The 19,080-nt window shown below is 41.9% G+C and overlaps 1 protein-coding gene across 8 annotated transcripts in view; it reads left to right on the forward strand.

Moving 5' to 3' along the window:
- Window positions 1–19,080, forward strand: part of LOC138818048 (protein argonaute-3) — a 78,758-nt gene that overhangs the window by 54,816 nt on the left and 4,862 nt on the right. For 7 of the 8 annotated variants that reach the window (XM_070008912.1, XM_070008911.1, XM_070008917.1 and 4 more), the window contains 7 exons: window positions 335–468; window positions 3,810–3,994; window positions 9,964–10,123; window positions 13,644–13,734; window positions 15,545–15,739; window positions 16,015–16,149; window positions 18,589–18,690. In XM_070008912.1, coding sequence (XP_069865013.1) covers window positions 335–468; window positions 3,810–3,994; window positions 9,964–10,123; window positions 13,644–13,734; window positions 15,545–15,739; window positions 16,015–16,149; window positions 18,589–18,690 — 1,002 coding nt within the window. The remainder of the gene's footprint in view (window positions 1–334; window positions 469–3,809; window positions 3,995–9,963; window positions 10,124–13,643; window positions 13,735–15,544; window positions 15,740–16,014; window positions 16,150–18,588; window positions 18,691–19,080) is intronic. The other variant, XM_070008913.1, reaches the window with a different exon arrangement.

Raw genomic sequence — 19,080 nt, forward strand, 5'->3', positions numbered from 1 at the left:
ATAAGAGTCTCATAGATGTTGCTACCTGGGCTGGCTTTGAACCACAATCCTCAGATCTCAGGTCCTAGCTAGGATTACAGGCATGAGCCACCAGTGCCTGGCTAGACTTTTTTTTGGTTGTTCTAACAATATAGCTTGTTACAAGGTATCTTTGTTTTTAGTTTAATAGAATTTTGGGGTTTTAATGATAAAAGTATAAAATTAACTCAGTCAGTTCCATGTAGAGTATCAAATATATCAGTTTAGCAATCTGAAATACTTATTTTCAGCTCACTGAAATAAACATGTTAAGTTTTTCCTCTTTTTTTCCATGTTATTCCCCTCTCTCCCACAGAATCGAACAGTAGCAACACCAAGCCATGGAGTATGGGACATGCGAGGAAAACAATTCCACACAGGAGTGGAAATCAAAATGTGGGCTATAGCTTGTTTTGCCACCCAGAGGCAGTGTAGAGAAGAAATATTGAAGTAAGATATGCCATTGCTTTGGTTTGAGAACATTTTTTTGTGTTTATATTTTTGTTCTTTAGTGGCACTGGAGATGAATCCGGTGCTGTGACTATATCATAGGCAAGTACTCTGTCACTGAGATCTACCCTAACTCTGTATTTAGATATTAAATTACTTATTATATTTTAACAGATACTGCCTCAACACGGAATATATTTAATCACTGAACCTTTTGTGTGTGTGTGTGTGTGTGTGTTCTAATTTTTTTTTAATTGTGAACATACTGTACAGAGGGGTTACAATTACATGGGCAAGATAATGAGTACATTTCCTATCAAGGATTGTAGCCTCAGCTGGGCGCTGGTGGCTCACGCCTGTAATCCTAGCTACTCAGGAGGCTGAGATCTGAGGATCGCGGTTCAAAGCCAACCCGGGCAGGAAAGACCACGAGACTCCTATCTCCAATAAACCACCAGAAAACCGGAAGTGGCACTGTAGCTCAAGTGGTAGAGCGCTCGCCTTGAGCTGAAGAGCTGAGGGACAGCGCCCAGGCCCAGAGTTCAAGCCCCACGACCGACCAAAAAAAAAAAAAAAAAGGATTGTAGCCTCCTCCTTTGTTTACCCTTCACATCCCTTCCCAGCCTCCCCCTAACCCCCCCCAAACTCTCCCCTCACTGAACCTTTTAAAATGCATCTTCATCCAGCTAGGCAAATTGGTGGACACCTATAATCCCAACTACTTGAAAGGCTGAAGCCGGAAGTTCAAGGCCACCCAGATAACTTAGCAAGACCCTGTCTCAAAAATAAAAGTATTAGCTGAGGATCAGTGGCTCACACCGCCTGTAATCCTAGCTACTCAGGAGGCTGAGATCTGAGGATTGCGGTTCAAAGCCAGCAGGAAAGGCCAGTGGGACTCTTATCTACAATAAACCACTCAGAAAACCGGAAGTGGTGCTGTGGCTCAAGTGGAAGAGCACTCACCTTGAGCTGAAGAGCTGAGGGATAGCTTTTGGGCCCAGAGTTCAAATCCCATGACTGCCCCCCCAAAAATTAAAAAATCCCCTTGAGAGTCTTATCACCAATTAACCACTCCAAAACTGCAAGTGGAGCTGTGACTCAAAGTGGTAGAGCACTATCCTTGGGCAATCCATTTAAGCCCTGCAACAGACAATAAAATAAAAATGCTTTTAAAATGTTCAGAATATAGCTGAGTAATTCTGGGTTAACTTCCAGTACCTCTAAAAACAATTTTTTGATTCATGTTTCTGGACAATTTGAGCAACTAGCTTTGTAGTATATAGCAACATTGCCATTTTTCTTTTTAAATGGTACTAAAGATTTAACTTAGGGCAAGCACTCTCTACCTCTTGAGCAACCTTCATTGCTTTCATTAATTTTTAAATAGAGTCTCATGATTTTTCCCAGGCCAGCTTAGACTGTGTGATACTTTTGTTTATGCTTCTTACAACTGGGATGACAGACAAGTGCCAGGAGGTCCAACTTTATTACTTTATTACCAGTTGATGGGAACCGAGGCTGATTCCACAGGAGCATGGCTCCTGTGAATAGTGCTTCAATAATCATGAGTGTGCAGGTCTCCCTTTTGAATGTTGGCTTCTACTCCCTTGGACATATACCTGAAAGTGGCATTGCAAGGTCATTTGGTAGGTCTATCTTTAGAAGTTTTTGTTTTGTTTTTTTGTCAGTCGTGGGCCTTGAACTCGGCCTGGACGCTGCCCCATCAGTTCTTCAGCTCAAGGCTAGCACTTTACCACTTGAGCCATAGTGCTACTTCCGGTTTTCTGGTGGTTAATTATAGATAAATCTCATGGCCTTTCCTGCCCGGGCTGTCTTTGAACCATTATCCTCAGATCTCAGCCTCCTGAGTAGCTAGGATTTGCCTAGCCACCAGTGCCCCACTTCGTTAGGGTATTTTTTTAAAACTCCATACTAATTTCCATAGTAGATATACTAGTTATACTAGTTTATGTTGTGTGAGAATTCCTTTCTCCAATGTCCTTACTAGCATTTGTTGTTTGTTTTTATGATTGCCATTCTGACTGGAGTGAGATTAGAACTTCACTGATGAATGTATTCATTAGCCATTAGTACTTTTTCTTTTTTCTTTTTCTTTTTCTTTTTTTTTTTTGGTGGGGGGGTCCGGTCATGGGGCCTGAACTCTGGGCATGGGCGATGTCCCTCAGCTCTTCAACTCAAGGCAAGCACTCAACCACTTGAGCCACAGCGCCACTTCCGGCTTTTTTCTTTTTGCTTATGTGTTGCTGAGGAATCAAACCCAGGGCCTCAGGCATGCAAGGCAAGCGCTCTACCACTGAGCCACCTACCCAGCCCCTAGTACCTTTTCTTTTGACAACTGTCCAGTTCATTTGCCCATTTATTAATTGGATTATTTATTCTTTTTTTTTTTTTTTTTTTTTTAATCAGTCGTGGGGCCTGAACTCTGGGCCTGGGCTCTGTCCTTCAGTTCTTCAGTTTTTTTTGTGTGTGTGTTTTTTTTTTTGTCGGTCATGGGGCTTGAACTCCGGGCCTGGGCGCTGTCCCTCAGCTCTTCAGCTCAAGGCGAGCGCTCTACCACTTGAGCTACAGCGCCACTTCCGGTTTTCTGGTGGTTTATTGGAGATAGGAGTCTCGCGGTCTTTCCTGCCCGGGTTGGCTTTGAACCACGATCCTCAGATCTCAGCCTCCTGAGTAGCTAGGATTACAGGCGTGAGCCACCAGCGCCCGACCAGTTCTTCAGTTTTTCAGCTCAAGGCTAGCACTCTACCGATGTGAGCCACAGTGCCACTTCCGGCTTTTTCTGCATAATTATGTGGTACTGAGGAATCAAACCAGGGCCTCATGCATGTAAGGCAAGCACTCTACCACTGAGCCACCTTCCCAGCTCCAGTCCTTCAGCTCTTCAGTCAAGGCTAGCGCTGTACCACTTGAGCCACAGTGCCACTTCTGGCTTTTTCTGCTTTTGTGGTGCTGAGGAATCGAACCCAGGGCCTCATACATGTGAGGCAAGCACTCTATCACTGAGCCACCTTCTCAGTGCCTTATTTATTCTTTTGATGTTTGAATTTTTTTTTAAGTTCTTTGTGTATTTAGGGTATTAAACTTTTCTCTGTTGAATATTTGGCAAGTATTTTCTCTTACTGTTTGGGTTGTCCCTCGAGTCTGGTCATTGTTTCCTTTGATATTTAGAAGCATTTTATTTTATGTAATCCCATTAGTCAATCCTTGCCCTTATATCCTGGGCAATTGAATCTTTAATCAGAAAATATTTACCTATCCCCCTGTCTTCCAGTGTTATCCTTATGTTTTCATGTAGTAGTTTTAGTGGTTTCTCCTTGTAGGGGTTTCACGGACCAGCTGCGTAAAATTTCCAAGGATGCAGGGATGCCCATCCAAGGTCAGCCTTGTTTCTGCAAATATGCACAGGGAGCAGACAGTGTGGAGCCCATGTTCCGGCATCTCAAGAACACATATTCTGGACTGCAGCTCATTATTGTCATTCTGCCAGGGAAGACACCAGTATATGGTAAGCGTGTCTTAAAACAGCATTTTTCAGGGATGGGTGTATAGCTCAGTGTTATTGTATTTGCCTAGCATGTTCAAGGGCTCTGGATTCAGTTTCCAGCACTGTAAATAAATATGTGCGTGCATGTATGTATGTATGTGTATATATTACATTTTGGCATATTTACCTTAGGATTTCAAATCCTAAAGCTTTCAAATACTAATACACATTTTATGCTGTACTATTTCAAATCATATATTGTTACTTTTAGATAAACCTGTAAGATAAATAGTTCAAAGTAGACCCTTAGAAATTCAAACCCCAGCCGGGCACTGGTGGCTCATGCCTGTAATCCTAGCTCCTCAGGAGGCTGTGATCTGAGGATCATGGCTCAAAGACAGCCTGGGCAAGAAAGGCCCTGAGACTCTTATCTCCAGTTAACCACCAGAAAACCAGAAGTGGCACTGTGGCTCAACTGGTAGAGCGCTAGCCTTGAGCTAAAAAGCTGAGGGGCAGCACCCAGGCCCAAAGTTCAAGGCCCATGATCAACAAAAAAGAAAAGAAAAAAGAAATTCAAACCCCAGAATCACAAAAGAGAGAGAGGAAAAGATCCTTAAAAAAGAGGGTGAGGGTGTGTGTGTGTGTGTGTGTGTGTGTGTGTGTGTGTGTGTGTGTGTGTGTGTGTGTGTGTGTGTGTGTGTGTGTGTGTGTGTGTGTGTGTGTGTGTGTGTGTGTGTGTGTGTGTGTGTGTGTGTGTGTGTGTTTTTTGTTTGTTTTTTTGGGGGGTCTGGTCATGGGGCCTGAACTCTGTGTCTGGGCGTTGTCCCTCAGCTCTTCAGCTCAAAGCTAGCGCTCTACCACTTGAGCCACAGCGCCACTTCCGGCTTTTTTCTTTTTGCTTATGTGGTGCTGAGGAATCGAACCCAGGGCCTCAGGCATGTAAGGCAAGCACTCTACCACTGAGCTACCTTCCCAGCCCAAAAAAGAGTTTTAATAGCTAAAACAGACATCAGAAGACAGTGATTTAAGAAAAGTTGTTTAATAAAAATGGTGTTGAGATAACTTGAGTGTCCATATAATGTAGGTTAAAAGCACAGACCTGGAGTTAACCTGTGTGACTAAGTATCAGGTATTGTCCAGATGTACTGCTTGTGTGGTGCATCTGAATAAACTAACCATACTAAGCTATAATGGAACTAATAATATCTAACCTATATATGATTGGAAAACAAAATAATATTCTGTGAAACAGTAAATTAAGTATAAATCACTGGGTATTGGAAAAACATAAACAAAATGCAACTTTGAAACAGCTGAATGGAGAAAATAAATTTCTCTAGAGAGACAGAAGGGGTCTGAGAATGTAGCTTAGTGCTAGATCACTTGCCTGACATGCACAAGGCCGTAGGACAGTTTACAACACCCCACACACATACACACACACTAGAAAAAAAAATCACTAAGAAAACTGTTAAATTTGACCACATAAATTTTTTGTGTTTGTACTGGGGATTGAACTCAGGGCCTCTTGCTTGCTAGGGCAAGTACCCTACCAGTTGAGCCTTGTCTTTAGCCACTCTGCTTTTTTTGTTTTTTGTTTTTTAAATACTGCTCCTGGGGCTTGAACTCAGGCCCTGAGGGGCAATATTGAGCCTTTTTTGCTCAAAGTTGGCACTCTACTACTTAGCCATAGCTCTACTTCCAGCTCTTTTTTTTTTTGGCCATTGTGAGGCTTGATCTCTGGGCCTGGGCGCTGTCCCTTAGCTCTTCAGCTCAAGGCTAGCGCTCTACTACTTGAGCCACAGTACCACTTCCAGCTTTTTTCTTTTTGCTTATGTGGTGCTGAGGAATTGAACCAAGGGCCTCATGCATGCATGGCAAGCACTCTACCACTGAACCACTTTCTCATCTCCCAGCTTTTCTTTTTATGTGTCATTAATTAGAGATAAGTTTCTTGGGCTTTCCTATCTGGGCTGGCTTTGAGCCTGATCCTCAGCCTCCTGAGTAGGTAGAATTATAGGTGTGAGCTACTGGCACCTAGCTTGTTCTTTTTTTAATTTAATTTATTTGTGAACATACTGTACAGAGGGGTTACAATTACATGGGCAGGATAAGGCGTATATTTCTTACCAAGCATTGCAGCCTCCTCCTTTGTTTACCCTTCACATCCCTTCCCAGCCTCCCCCCTCCCCCCCCAATCCCAATCCTTCTCCCCCCCCCCCCCCCCCCCCCGCACCGACGTTGTAAAGATCTTTTTGGACATGACAACTTGTACTTCTCGTTGCAACAGGTCCACAACTGGTTTTTCCCCATCTCCTCCACAAGTTATACTGACATCAAATATAGTGAAAGCAGGGGTTATACTGTGGGGGAGGGACATACAAAGCAACAAAGAGATAATCTTATAAATGCGTTAGAAACACATGCATGAAAGAAAAAGACATTAAAATACATATCTAAGGTTCATTTTCCTGACATCACATTATCTGACCTTTTTTTTTTTTTTTTTTTATTGTCGGCCGTGGGGCTTGAACTCTGGGCCTGGGCGCTGTCCCTCAGCTCTTCAGCTCAAGGCGAGCGCTCTACCACTTGAGCTACAGCGCCACTTCCGGTTTTCTGGTGGTTTATTGGAGATAGGAGTCTCACAGTCTCTCCTGCCCGGGTTGGTTTTGAACCGCGATCCTCAGATCTCAGCCTCCTGAGTAGCTAGGATTACAGGCGTGAGCCACCAGCGCCCGGCTACATTATCTGACCTTTACCTAGCTTGTTTTGATTATTTTCAAGGTGAGGTTTCAATTTATGCCTAGGCTAGCCTGGGCTTTGATCTTACTTATGCTCCACCATGAGGATGACAGGCATGCATGTGCCACAAAGCCTAGCCATTGTGCTTCCACTGCACATGGGTAACAGGTATATGCCACTGTACTCAGCTATTTGGTTGAACTGGAGTCTTTCAAACTTCTTTTTGCCCAAGCTGACTGTGAACCATGGTGTGTTTGCAGTACTTGAGATTAAATTTATGACCTTACATTTGCTAAGTGCTCTAAAACTTGTGTCATGCCCTAATCTTGCATTTTTTGTATGTTCAAAGAATACTCAGTATACATATGTGATAACGGAAGTGGGAAATATTAAATGAATCTGGGGAAGGAAACATATGATAGGGAAAATCATGGAAGAGGTAACTGATCAAGAAGCACCTTAGACATGTTAAATTGTAACTGCCTTATACAACCTTTTGAAATTTAGAATAAAATTACAAATTAAAAAAATATTCTTTAAAAAACTTCTAAAATTGGTCTGGGAATGTGACTTGGTGGTAGAATGCTTGCTAGCATGCATGAAGCCCTGGATTCAATTCCTCAGTACCGTATAAACAGGAAAGGCTAGAAGTGGTGCTGTGGCTCAAGTAGTAGAGCACTAGCCTTAAGCAAAAAACACCCAGGACCAGTGCCCAGGCCCTGAATTCAATCCCCAGGCCTGGCAAGAAACAAACAAGAAAAAAAATTGCTAAAATTGTTGAACACTGGTGGCTCACATCTGTAATTCTAGCTACTCAGGAGGCTGAGATATCAGCATTAAGGTTCAAAGCCAGCCTGAGTAGGAAAGTTTGTGAGACTCTTATCTCCAACTAGTCACCAGAAAACTGGAAATGGCTCTGTGGTTCAAAGTGGTAGAACACTACTTAGAATTCAGGGACAGTGCCCAGACCCTGAGATCAAGACCCATAACCAACAAAAATAAGTAAATAAATACCTGAAAAAATTTAAAATAAGTAAATTACAGTATGTTCAAACATTTTTGTAGTGATTGAAAAAAATAAGTATAGAATTCAAAAGATAGGTTTTGATAAAATACAGAGAACTTTTTTTAATTCAAAGAACTTGCAAATCAATAAGAAAAGATAACCCCACTTAAAAATAAGAAAAAAGATAGAAAACAGTCATCTTATAAAACATGCTCAGCAGTATTGGTCATTAAAGAAATATTAACTAGGGGCTGGGAAGGTGGCTCAGTGGTAGAGTGCTTGCCTTGCATGCATGAGGCCCTGGGTTCGATTCCTCAGCACCACATAATCAAAAAGAAAAAAGCCGGAAGTGGCACTATGGCTCAAGTGGTAGAGCGCTAGCCTTGAGCTGAAGAGCTGAGGGACAGCGCCCAGGCCCAGAGTTCAGGCCCCACGACCAGCTCCCCCCAAAAAATATATATATATTAACTAGGCTAAGTATAGGGGTTGATGTCTGTAATCCTAGCTACTCAGGAAACAGAGATCAGGAAAATTACAGTTCAAAGCCAGCCTGAGCAAAAAATTCACAAGACCAGAATCTCAACCAGTTTAAGCTGGATGTAGTGACACATCTGTCATCCTAGCCACAGTAGGAAGCTGGCTGGGGCAAGAATTCAAGACCCAGAGTGAGCAAAAGGGGTCAGTCTGATTAAAGTACAGTATATGCATGAGAAATACCAGAGTGAAACCCTGTTAACATATACATAAAAAGTGAATGACAGGAATGTAAAACAGATCCTATCCAGACCATGTGTCCTAGTGAGAAGTGGACTGGCTACATATAGAGATAAGTAAAGGAATATGGATTTGGTCAAAATACTTTATGTAGTGAATAAAAATGGAACACTGAATCTTATTGAAATTAGTTTTGGAAGGTGGCAGGAGGGATGAGAATGAAGAAATGGGTAAGTCTGATCAAAGTACATTGTATGCATATATGAAACCCCTTTGTCAACTATAGTTGTTATTTTGATAATTGTGTGTGTGAGTGAGAGAGAGAGAGAGAGAGAGAGAGAGAGAGAGAGAGAGAGAGAGAGAGAGAGAGAGAGATGGGATTTGAACTGAGACTGGGCACTGTCCCTAAGCTCTTTTGCTCAAGGCTAGTGCTCTACCACTTGAGCCACAACTCCATTTTGGGTTTTCTGGTAGTTAATTGGAGATAAGATTCTCATGGGGACTTTTCTCCCTGGGCTGGCTTCAAACCATGATCATCAGATCTAACTTCATGAGTAGCTAGGATTACAGGCATGATCCCAGCTCATGATGACATATTTTTTCTTTTTTTGTTTGTTTTTTTGGTCGGTTGTGGGGCTTGAACTCTGGGCTTGGGCACTATCCCTCAGCTCTTCAGCTCAAGGCAAGTGCTCTACCGCTTGAGCCACAGAGCCACTTCTGGGTTTTTTTTTTCCTAGTGGTTTATTGGAGATAAGAATCTCATGGACTTTCCTTGCTGAGGCTGGCTTTGAACCGTGATCCTCAGATCTCAGCCTCCTGAGTAGCTAGGATTACAGGCGTGAGCCACCGGCGTCCAACGACATTTTTTTTTCTTATGATGAAGGAAGGAGCAGTGTTTTCCTCAGCTGGTTAAGTTCATAGTTAGGACAGACTACTGCAAACAAGACAGACTATCAGCAGAACAGCAAGATGCTAATTTGTGCAGTACACACACAGCAGAGGACTGTCTCAAAGCAGTGGCTTAGGAGGCTGCTTATATAGTATATATGACATGGAACAAAAAGTTTTAGAGAAGTGACTGATCCAAAAACAAAGGAAAAGCATTCACAGGATTCAGCATGGGAAACTGGGAAGGTAGTTTGCTTACAGATGCCTCTGGAACCTTTTATGAACTGATATGGAATATAAGGGAAAATTTACATTCCATCTTTAGGTCAGAAAGGTGGTGCAGGATAGAATGGCCATCTGTTTTTGTAAATCTATGTCTTTTATATCAGAGAAAGAAAGCAGAGAGCCCCTCTGTCTTAGTTGTCTTTATTTCAAGAATCCATCCCATTTGAGCGATTAAAAAATTATTGCTAAGTAATTAAGCTAAGTTTTTATGGCTTTGTTTCAGTGTTGGTATAGCTTTGGGCATCCTGTAATATAACAATGCATTTCAAGTGGGATGCATACTAACTTTATGTCCAGTAAGTAAATTCACTTTCAGGTTTTTTTCTGACTAGGGGTACTTGTGTTTGTTCCATAGCGGAGGTAAAACGTGTAGGAGATACTCTTTTGGGTATGGCAACACAGTGTGTGCAAGTGAAGAATGTGATAAAGACATCCCCTCAAACTCTCTCAAACTTGTGCCTAAAGATAAATGTTAAACTTGGAGGAATCAATAATATTCTTGTACCTCATCAAAGGTAAGCTCATCACTTAGGGAAATAATTATTTTCATCTTTATTTTTTACATATGACCATATGTGGCTATTGTAAAATCTGTGTTAGAGGCAATCTCAGTGACTCTTGCCATAAGATGTGTAGACACTTTAGCCAAAAAGAAAAAAATTTAAAATTTGGAATGGTGAGGTTATGTTGTTTTCCTGTAAATCCTCTCCCTCTACCAATTTTCATTAAGTATGCAACATACCTCTTTCCTAGCCAGAAAGTATCAAGAACTTTCTCATTCTTTACGTTTTTTTATTTGATAGTTATTAAGCTGTTTCATGAGGCTACTTACATACCTAGAATATTCTGAGTGTGGAAATATTCTGAGTCTGACAGCAGGACAATGTGGCTGATCAAGTAACTTTTTTTCTTTTTGGCAATCTTGAGATTTGAACTCAGGATTTTACACTTGCTCTTTGGCTACTCTACTCCTTGAACCACACCCTCAGCTTTTCACTCTGATTCTTTTTGAAACAGTGTCTCAATTCTTGCCTAGGTTTGCCTGGACCGTGATCCTCCTACCTATAGTTCCTGCTGTAGCCGTCACTTTTTTTTTTTTTTTTTTTTTTTTTTTTTTTTTTTTTTTTTTTTTTTTTGTCGGTCGTGGGGCTTGAACTCTGGGCTTGGGCGCTGTCCCTCAGCTCTTCAGCTCAAGGCGAGCGCTCTACCACTTGAGCTATAGCGCCACTTCCGGTTTTCTGGTGGTTTATTGGAGATAGGAGTCTCATGGTCTCTCCTGCCCGGGCTGGCTTTGAACCGCGATCCTCAGATCTCAGCCTCCTGAGTAGCTAGGATTACAGGCGTGAGCCACCAGCGCCCGGCGATGTAGCCGTCACTTTTTATCTTGCCCACCTTTTTCTATTAGGATGGGGCATCCTGAACTTCTTTTGCCCAGTTGGGTCTCAAGTCATGATCCTCCTGGCCTCTGTTTCCCAAGTAGCTATGATTATAGATATGACCCAGTATCATCATCTTGAGCACCTTCTTTAAAGCTCTTAAGGAATATTCATATATTATGCATATATTATATCACTGAGGAGAGAAGGCTGTTATTTGGAGACTAAACAATAGGTTCCCTTTTCATAGCTGAAGCAAGTAGAACTCAAAAGTTAAATATTTGAGCCTGGCGCTGGTGGTTCAGACCTGTAATCCTAGCTACTAAGGAAGCTGAGATCTGAAGATCATGGTTCAAAGCCAGCTTGGGCAGCAAAGTCCATGAGACTCTTATCATCAATAAACCATCAGAAAACTGGAAGTGGTGCTGTGGCTCAAGTGGTAGAGCGCTCGCCTTGAGCCGAAGAGCTGAGGAAAAACGCTCAGGCCCAGAATTCAAGCCCCTAGACCAACAACAACAACAAAAAAAAGTTAAGTATTTGGTGGTGGTTGTTTTTTGGCACCCATCCTAGGGCTTGAACTCAGGCCTTGGCACTATCCCTGAGTTTCAACTAGTGCTCTACCATTTGAGTCACAGCTCCACTTACAGCTTTTTTGGTAATTATTTAGAGATAAGAGTCTCATGGAATTTCCTGCCTGGGCTGGCTTCAAACCACGATCCTCACATCTCAGTCTCCCTAGTAGCTAGGATTACAGGCGTGACCGACCTACCAGCACTTGGCCAAATTAAGTATTTTTACTAGCATGTACCAAAGTTAAGCATTAGAACAGTCTTTTGGTCCCATTTTTCCAGCCTCTTCTCTCCCTTATGACACTCATAAATATAGAATTTTATCAATGCACTCAAGGACTAAGAAACAGTCTCCAGATTTTAAAGGATGGGATTTGGGTTTTGTTTGTTTGTTTGGTTGTTTTTTGTTTGTTGTGTTATTGTTGTTTGTGCTGGTACAGGGGCTCAAACTCAGGGCCGGAGCCTTTTTACTTCAGGTTAGTCACTTGAGCCTCAGTTCTGCTTCTGGCTTTTTCTGTTGGTTAACTGAAGATAGGAATTTTAAAGACTTCCCTGCTCAAATGGGCTCAAACCACAATCTTCAGATCTCAGCCTCCTTAATAGATAGCATTACAGGCATGAGCCACTAGTGCCTGGCTAAAGGATGTAGTTTTTGTTTTTGTGCGGGTTTTTTGGTCAATTGTGGGGCTTAAACTCTGGGCCTGAACACTGTCCCTCAGCTCTTCATTTCAAGGCAAGTGTTCTACCACTTGAGCCACAGTGCCACTTCAGTTTTCTGGCCATTTATTGAAGAAAAGAGTCTCACGGACTCTTCTTTCCTGCCCAGGCTGGCTTTGAACTATGATCCTCTGATCTCAGCCTCCTTAGTAGCTAGGGTTACAGGCATGAGCCACCCACGCCCAGCTAAGGATGTAGTTTTTAAGATAAGTGGAAATATTTAACTACTTTAAGTGTATGTTACTCCAATTTTTCTTCTGGCTAGGGAAAGGAATATAGTGTAGGCTTTCCATGATCACTTTGAATCCAAAGTTTAATGATTCTTTATTTTTTTTTTTTTGGGTCCGGTCATGGGGCCTGAACTCTGGGCCTGGGCACTGTCCCTCAGCTCTTCAGCTCAAGGCTAGTGCTCTACCACTTAAGCCACAGCGCCACTTCTGGCTTTTTTCACTTTTGCTTTATGTGGTGCTAAGGAATTGAACCCAGGGCCTCAGGCATGCAAGGCAAGCGCTCTACCACTGAGCCATTTTCCCAGCCCAGTTTAATGATTCTTTTGAGAGATTATATAGACCTCAATATTTGTTATTTTTAAAAATTGATAAAAATTGGTGGGTAATATGAATGTGAATAATTTTATTCCAATTACAGAGAATACGAGCATCAGTTGTTCTCTGAAACCCTAGCACTAAGGCTTCAGGCAATAACTAGCTTTCCATAAAAATATCACAGATTGTTTTGACATCTTTTACTTCATTGACCCAGCACTCATAAATTAAATCAGTGGAGGTCACTGGACATTGGTAAAAGTAAACTATACAATTTGTGGGTAGAGATGGGAGGGAGGGACTAGGAGAGAGTGAAGGAACAGAAGATACTATACGATAGGAAATGTACTTATTACCTGACCATGTAATTATAATCCTTCTATACATCACTGCTATAATAATAAAGTAGCTGGGCACCAGTGGCTCACGCCTGTAATCCTAGCTACTCAAGAGGCTGAGATCTGAGGATTGCAGTCAAAGCCAGCCAGGGCAGGAAAGTCTGTGAGACTCTTATCTCCAATAAACCACTAGGAAAAAAAAAAACGGAAGTGGCGCTGTGGCTCAAGCGGTAAAGCGCTCACCTTGAACTGAATAGTGTAGGGACAGTGCCCAAGCCCAGAGTTTAAGCCCCACAACCAACCAAAAAAAAAGACAAAAAAATAAAGTAAATTAATTTTTAAAAAGAATAAGTCAGTCAGTAGTTCAGTCATGTACAACTGTCCAGATAAGATTTTCTCTGTGCTGTCAGTGGCCTGCAGTTATGTTGTAATTGTCTAAATCATATAAATGAATGATGAATTATCTAACCTTTTAAAAATTGTATTTAAGACCTTCTGTGTTCCAGCAACCAGTGATCTTTTTGGGAGCAGATGTCACTCACCCACCTGCTGGTGATGGAAAGAAGCCTTCTATTGCTGCTGTGAGTATCCGTAGGCAGATTTATGTTATCTAAGGTTCAGACCAAGGGCTGGACGCATAAAGTGGTAGAATACCTGCCTAGCAAGCACTAGGCTCTGTTGTCTGTCTGTCTGTCTCTGTCTCTCTTTCTCTGTCTCTCTGTTTCTGTCTCTGTCTCTCTCTCTCTGTACCTGTCCCCCCTCCTCCTCCTTCACTTCTTCTTCCTCCACTTCTTCCTCCTCCACTTCCATCTCCTCCTCCTCCTGTTGAGGGTAGGGTGAGTGTCTTAGGAACTTTTTTTTCCCAGCTGGCCCAGACTTGCAATCCTCTCAATCTCAGCTTCCTACCTGAGCTATGAACCACTGTTCTCAAGAACTTTTTATCCTGGCTGGACTCAAACAAGAATCATCCCAAGTAGTTAGGATTACAGGTGTGAACCACCATACCCATCTTGTTAATCAACTTTAATGAACATTTTTTTGGAACTTTCACAAAGAGTGGTTACTCTATTATGCTGGGGGGGCGGGCGGGGGGGATTCCCTCAAGTGCCATATATAAATCAAATTTTTAAATTTCCTTACTGAAATCAAAGTCAGATTTCCATTTTTGGAGCATGGCCCTTAATATATGTTACCCTGGAAGAAAGTATAGAAGGAGAGTGGTAAGCTGAGACTGTCACTAGAATAATATTGTCTCCTTTGCTCCAGGCACATAACAATAATAAACAAGGCACAGACTAACAGACTAAGTTTGCCAGTCTCAAAACCAAGGTTGAATTTTAAATTTATTTATGTATTTATTTATTTTATGGTACTAGGGCTTGAAATTAGATTCTTGCATTTGCTAGGCAGGTACTATACCACTTGAGCCATTCTACCAACCCTCTAAGGTTGATTTTTCCAAAGATCAGGGGAAGGTATGGAGGCATGGTCCAGGTGGTAGAACACCAGCCAATGAGCAAAAGTATCAGATACCAAGTTCAAGTCCTTATCTCAAACAAAGACAAAAAAAAAAAAATAACCAAAGGTCAGATTTAGAACACTACTACAACCCACTAAGATTCAGGATGTCTTTTCTAGAACTTTGTAGTAAAGGGAGAGAAATTCATGATTTTAAAATTTATGAAGTGGGAATAGGGCTCAGTAGTAGAACCTGTTCCTAGCATGTGGAAGGCCCTGGGTTGAATACTAGCACGACAAAAGTAAAATAAAATTTATATAACATACTTCTAAGATAGTGCTGAGGGGGCTGGGAAGATGGCTCAGTGGTAGAGCGATTGCCTTGCATGCCTGAGGCCCTGGGTTCGATTCCTCAGCACCACATAAGCAAAAAGAAAAAAGCCGGAAGTGGCGCTGTGGCTCAAGTGGTAGAGCGCTAGCCTTGAGCTGAAGAGCTGAGGGACAGCGCCCAGGCCCAGAGTTCAGGCCCCACGACCGGACCCAAAAAAAAACAAACAAACTAAGATAGTGCTGAGATCTTAATGATGATTTCTGGGATGTGTTAACTGAAGTAGAAAAGAAAGGGGTGGTTTGAATTGGTTGCCCCATTGTTCTTAACTCTTTTCTATTATTCTCATGTGCATGTCTTTTTCTTATCTAACTAATCTTTAATTCTCCCTAAAAGATGTAGAATTCAATTGTTAAATGTAAAGTACCAAACTATTCATAGAAAATTGTTTTTTTTTTTACATGATTCTTGGTCTTTACTGGAATTATCTATTGTGATTATTCTGAAAGTAAATAGTGGTAAACAGAAGGGTTATAGTAAACTATAACTATAAGTAATATTCATACCGTTTTGATTACTGTTTTTCTTTGTGTTTTCCAACCTAGGTTGTGGGTAGCATGGATGCCCACCCGAGCAGATACTGTGCCACAGTAAGAGTTCAGAGACCCCGACAAGAGATCATACAGGACTTGGCCTCCATGGTCCGGGAACTTCTCATCCAGTTTTATAAGTCAACTCGGTTCAAACCTACTCGTATCATCTTTTATCGGGATGGTGTTTCAGAGGGACAGTTTAGACAGGTTGGTTACCTAGGATCTCTTTAGAGTATGCTCAGATCAAGTGCTGTGCTTTATATGTAGTTCTGCAGTTTAAATAGTAAAATCAAAATTTGATGCTTAAGTAGATCTTCTAACATATTTGCTGTTGATATGTAAGCCTCTGCCAAGAGGTAAAGTGAAAAGTATATAGAGCTAAGAAGTATTTAGAGCTAAGGAACTCATTAGATTCAAATTACTATATTACATTTGATGTAAAAGAGAACAAATGTTAAATCTTTACATTGCCTCTTCTCTAGGTATTATATTATGAACTACTAGCAATTCGAGAAGCCTGCATCAGTTTGGAAAAAGATTATCAACCTGGGATAACCTACATTGTAGTTCAGAAGAGACATCACACTCGATTATTTTGTGCTGATAGGACAGAAAGGGTAAACTTAAAATCTGTTGTAACACTACTGTGCACCACACTTACCCAACATAGTTCATAGAACATTGAACAGGTGTCCTTTGCTACCATCTGAGCTTCCAGTTCTCTCTTTTCTCTGCCTCTCTCCTGTTCCTCTCCCTCTCTTTGCAGTTCTGGGGATTGAAACCATGGCATCTTAGGCAAGCACTCTATAAGGTTAACTGATTTAATCTTCACAGATACTATGAGATAATAATTACTGTCATGCTCATCTTGCACATGAGGAAGCTACTATTGCACATAGAGTCTGGCAGGGTGACTGAAAAGGTAGACCGCATGCCTACCAAGAACAAGGCCCTGAGTTCAAACCCCAGAACTGCCAAAGAAAAAAGAAAGAAAAGAGATTAAATAACTTTGGAAGGTGGTTTCACATGCAAGCTGTAATAGCAGTAGTAACAGCCTTTAAGTTGTTAACAACTCTGACTCCAAATTAGTAGGTACATTTCTAAACCTAGAAAATCTAAATTAGATTAAGTGATTATGGATATCTGAAATTTAATAATGGCACTCATCCATTTGTTTACTTTTCTCTCACCCTTCTTCTAATATGCTACTAATAATAGATAGAGATTACAGTTCAGGAAACAAAACTGAAACACTATGCCCTAGTCATAAGTAGAAACTGTGATGAACCTAGGCATTCTTCTGCCAAATAGGTTATAACTATTTTGTTGTGTATTACTAATTGGTAAGAATAGACTTAAGAGTTACAGATCTTTGTGGGTGGGGAGTGGCACATCTCTAGCTTAGTATTTTGCTGGGTAATTGGAGATATGGGGTCTCACATACATGTCTTCCCTGGCTGGCATCAAACCATGAACCTCCAAAAGTCTCAACCTCCTTCTGAGGCTCCTTCCTACTCCATTTTGGCTGAGTGCAATAGGCACAAACCTGTAATACTAGCTACTTGGGAGATAGAGATAGGAGGATCACAGTTAAAGGCCAGCCTGGGAAAGAACTTCAGGAGACTATCTCAACCAATGGCTGATTATCCCTGCTGCAGAAGAAGCACTGTGGTTGGGCACAGTGGTATGGATCTGTCATCCCCAGCATCAAGGGGAAACAGAAATTGGAGGATTATAGCTGAGGCTGACTGGGGCATAAATCAAGATCCTACCTCAAAAATGAGCAATACAAAAGGGGGCTGTGAAGTCCCCTTCATAGCTGTGATAGAATACCTGCCTAACAAGTGTAAGGCCCTGAATTCAATCCAAGTACTTAACCAAAAAATGCTGGCAAAGACTTTCAGCAACACTGAGAAATAGGAATTAGGAGCTGGCATGGTATTTCATTCCTGTAGTTTAAGAACTTAGGAAGATTGGAAGTTCTAGATCAGCCTGGGCTACATAGCAAGACTTTGTCTCAAAAAAATGAAGCTAGGACCTATGTGGAGTTTACTCTCTCTCGCTCTGGCTCACTTTCCCTCTCCCTCCTTCCCTCTCTCTCCCCTTCTTCTTCTCCTCCTTCGTCCTGTCCTTTTCCTCTCCCACTCTCTGCTAATCCTATGGCTTGAATTCAGGATCTGGGCACTGTCCCTGAGCTTTTGTGCTCAAGGCTACCACACTACTCTTAAGCCATATCCTCCCTTCCTCTCCCCTTTCTCCCTCTCCCCTTTTTCTCCCCCTTCGCACTCCCCCCCCCCCCCATTTCTCTCTTTGCCAGTCCTGGGGCCTGAACTCTGGGCCTGGGCACTGTCCCTCAGCTCTTCAGCTTAAGGCTAGTGCTCTTACCACTTGACCACTTGAGCCACAGCACCACTTCTGGCTTTTTCTGCTTATGTGGTGCTGAGGAATCAAAACCAGGACCTCATACATGCAAGGCAAGCATTCTACCACTGAGCCACCTTCCCAGCCCTCTCTCCCTCTTCTTGTCTTTTTCCATCTCCCATTCTCCGCTAATCCTATGGCTTGAATTCAGGGCCTGAGCACTGTCCCTGAGCTTTTGTGCTCAAAGCTAGCATATAACCACTTAAGCCATACCTTCACTTTGGCTTTGTGTATGTATATGATTAATTAGAGATAAGAGTCCCAGATTTTCCTGCCTCTGTTATCTTTGAACTGCTATCCTCAGATTTTAGCCTAAGTAGCTAGGCTTACAAGTATGAGCCACCAGCACCCACCTTTATAGAGTGCACCCACCTTTATAGAGTCTGCTCTTAATGACAGCTTAAGCAATAATAGTTCAAGATGAAAGTTGGTGGTTAATTGGAGATGAGAGTCTCACAGACGTTCCTGCCCAGCCTGGCTTCAAATAGTGATCCTCATATCTCAGCCTCCTAAGTAGCTATGATTACAGGCTTGAGCCACCAGCACCTGACATTTATACATTTTTAATGTACTTTCAGATGCATTATTCATCTTTGTCTTGTTTGTTTAAACTTTGACTAAAAAAAAAAATCTAGGTTGGAAGAAGTGGCAATATCCCAGCTGGAACAACTGTTGACACAGACATTACACACCCATATGAGTTTGATTTTTACCTCTGTAGCCATGCTGGAATACAGGTAAGTCTATACTGTGGTTGAAATGTTTTAATTCAATTCTTATAGGTCATATACTTAAAATCTCACACAAAGGCCAAGAAATACTCTTTCTGCCTGCCAAGTTATTTCTTTTTTGTTGTTGTTGTTATGGGTTATGGGTTTGAACTCAGGGCCTGGGTACATTCCCTGCGTTCTTTTGTTCAAGGCTAGCACTCTACCACGTTGAGCCACAGCTCCACTTCTGCTTTTTTAGTGGTTAATTGGAGATAAGAGTCTCAGGCAGAAAAGTGATCCTCATATCCAGCCTCCTGAGTAGCTAGGATTACAGGCATGAGCCACAGGCACCTGGCCCAAGTTCTTCTGTATGAAACTTTCAGTAAATAAATTTCTTCCTTTCCCTTACTTTGAGGG

Source organism: Dipodomys merriami, unplaced genomic scaffold, assembly GCF_024711535.1.
Source record: "Dipodomys merriami isolate MVZ:Mamm:240054 unplaced genomic scaffold, mDipMer1.0.p SCAF_71, whole genome shotgun sequence".
In the NCBI taxonomy this organism is placed as follows: domain Eukaryota; kingdom Metazoa; phylum Chordata; class Mammalia; order Rodentia; family Heteromyidae; genus Dipodomys; species Dipodomys merriami.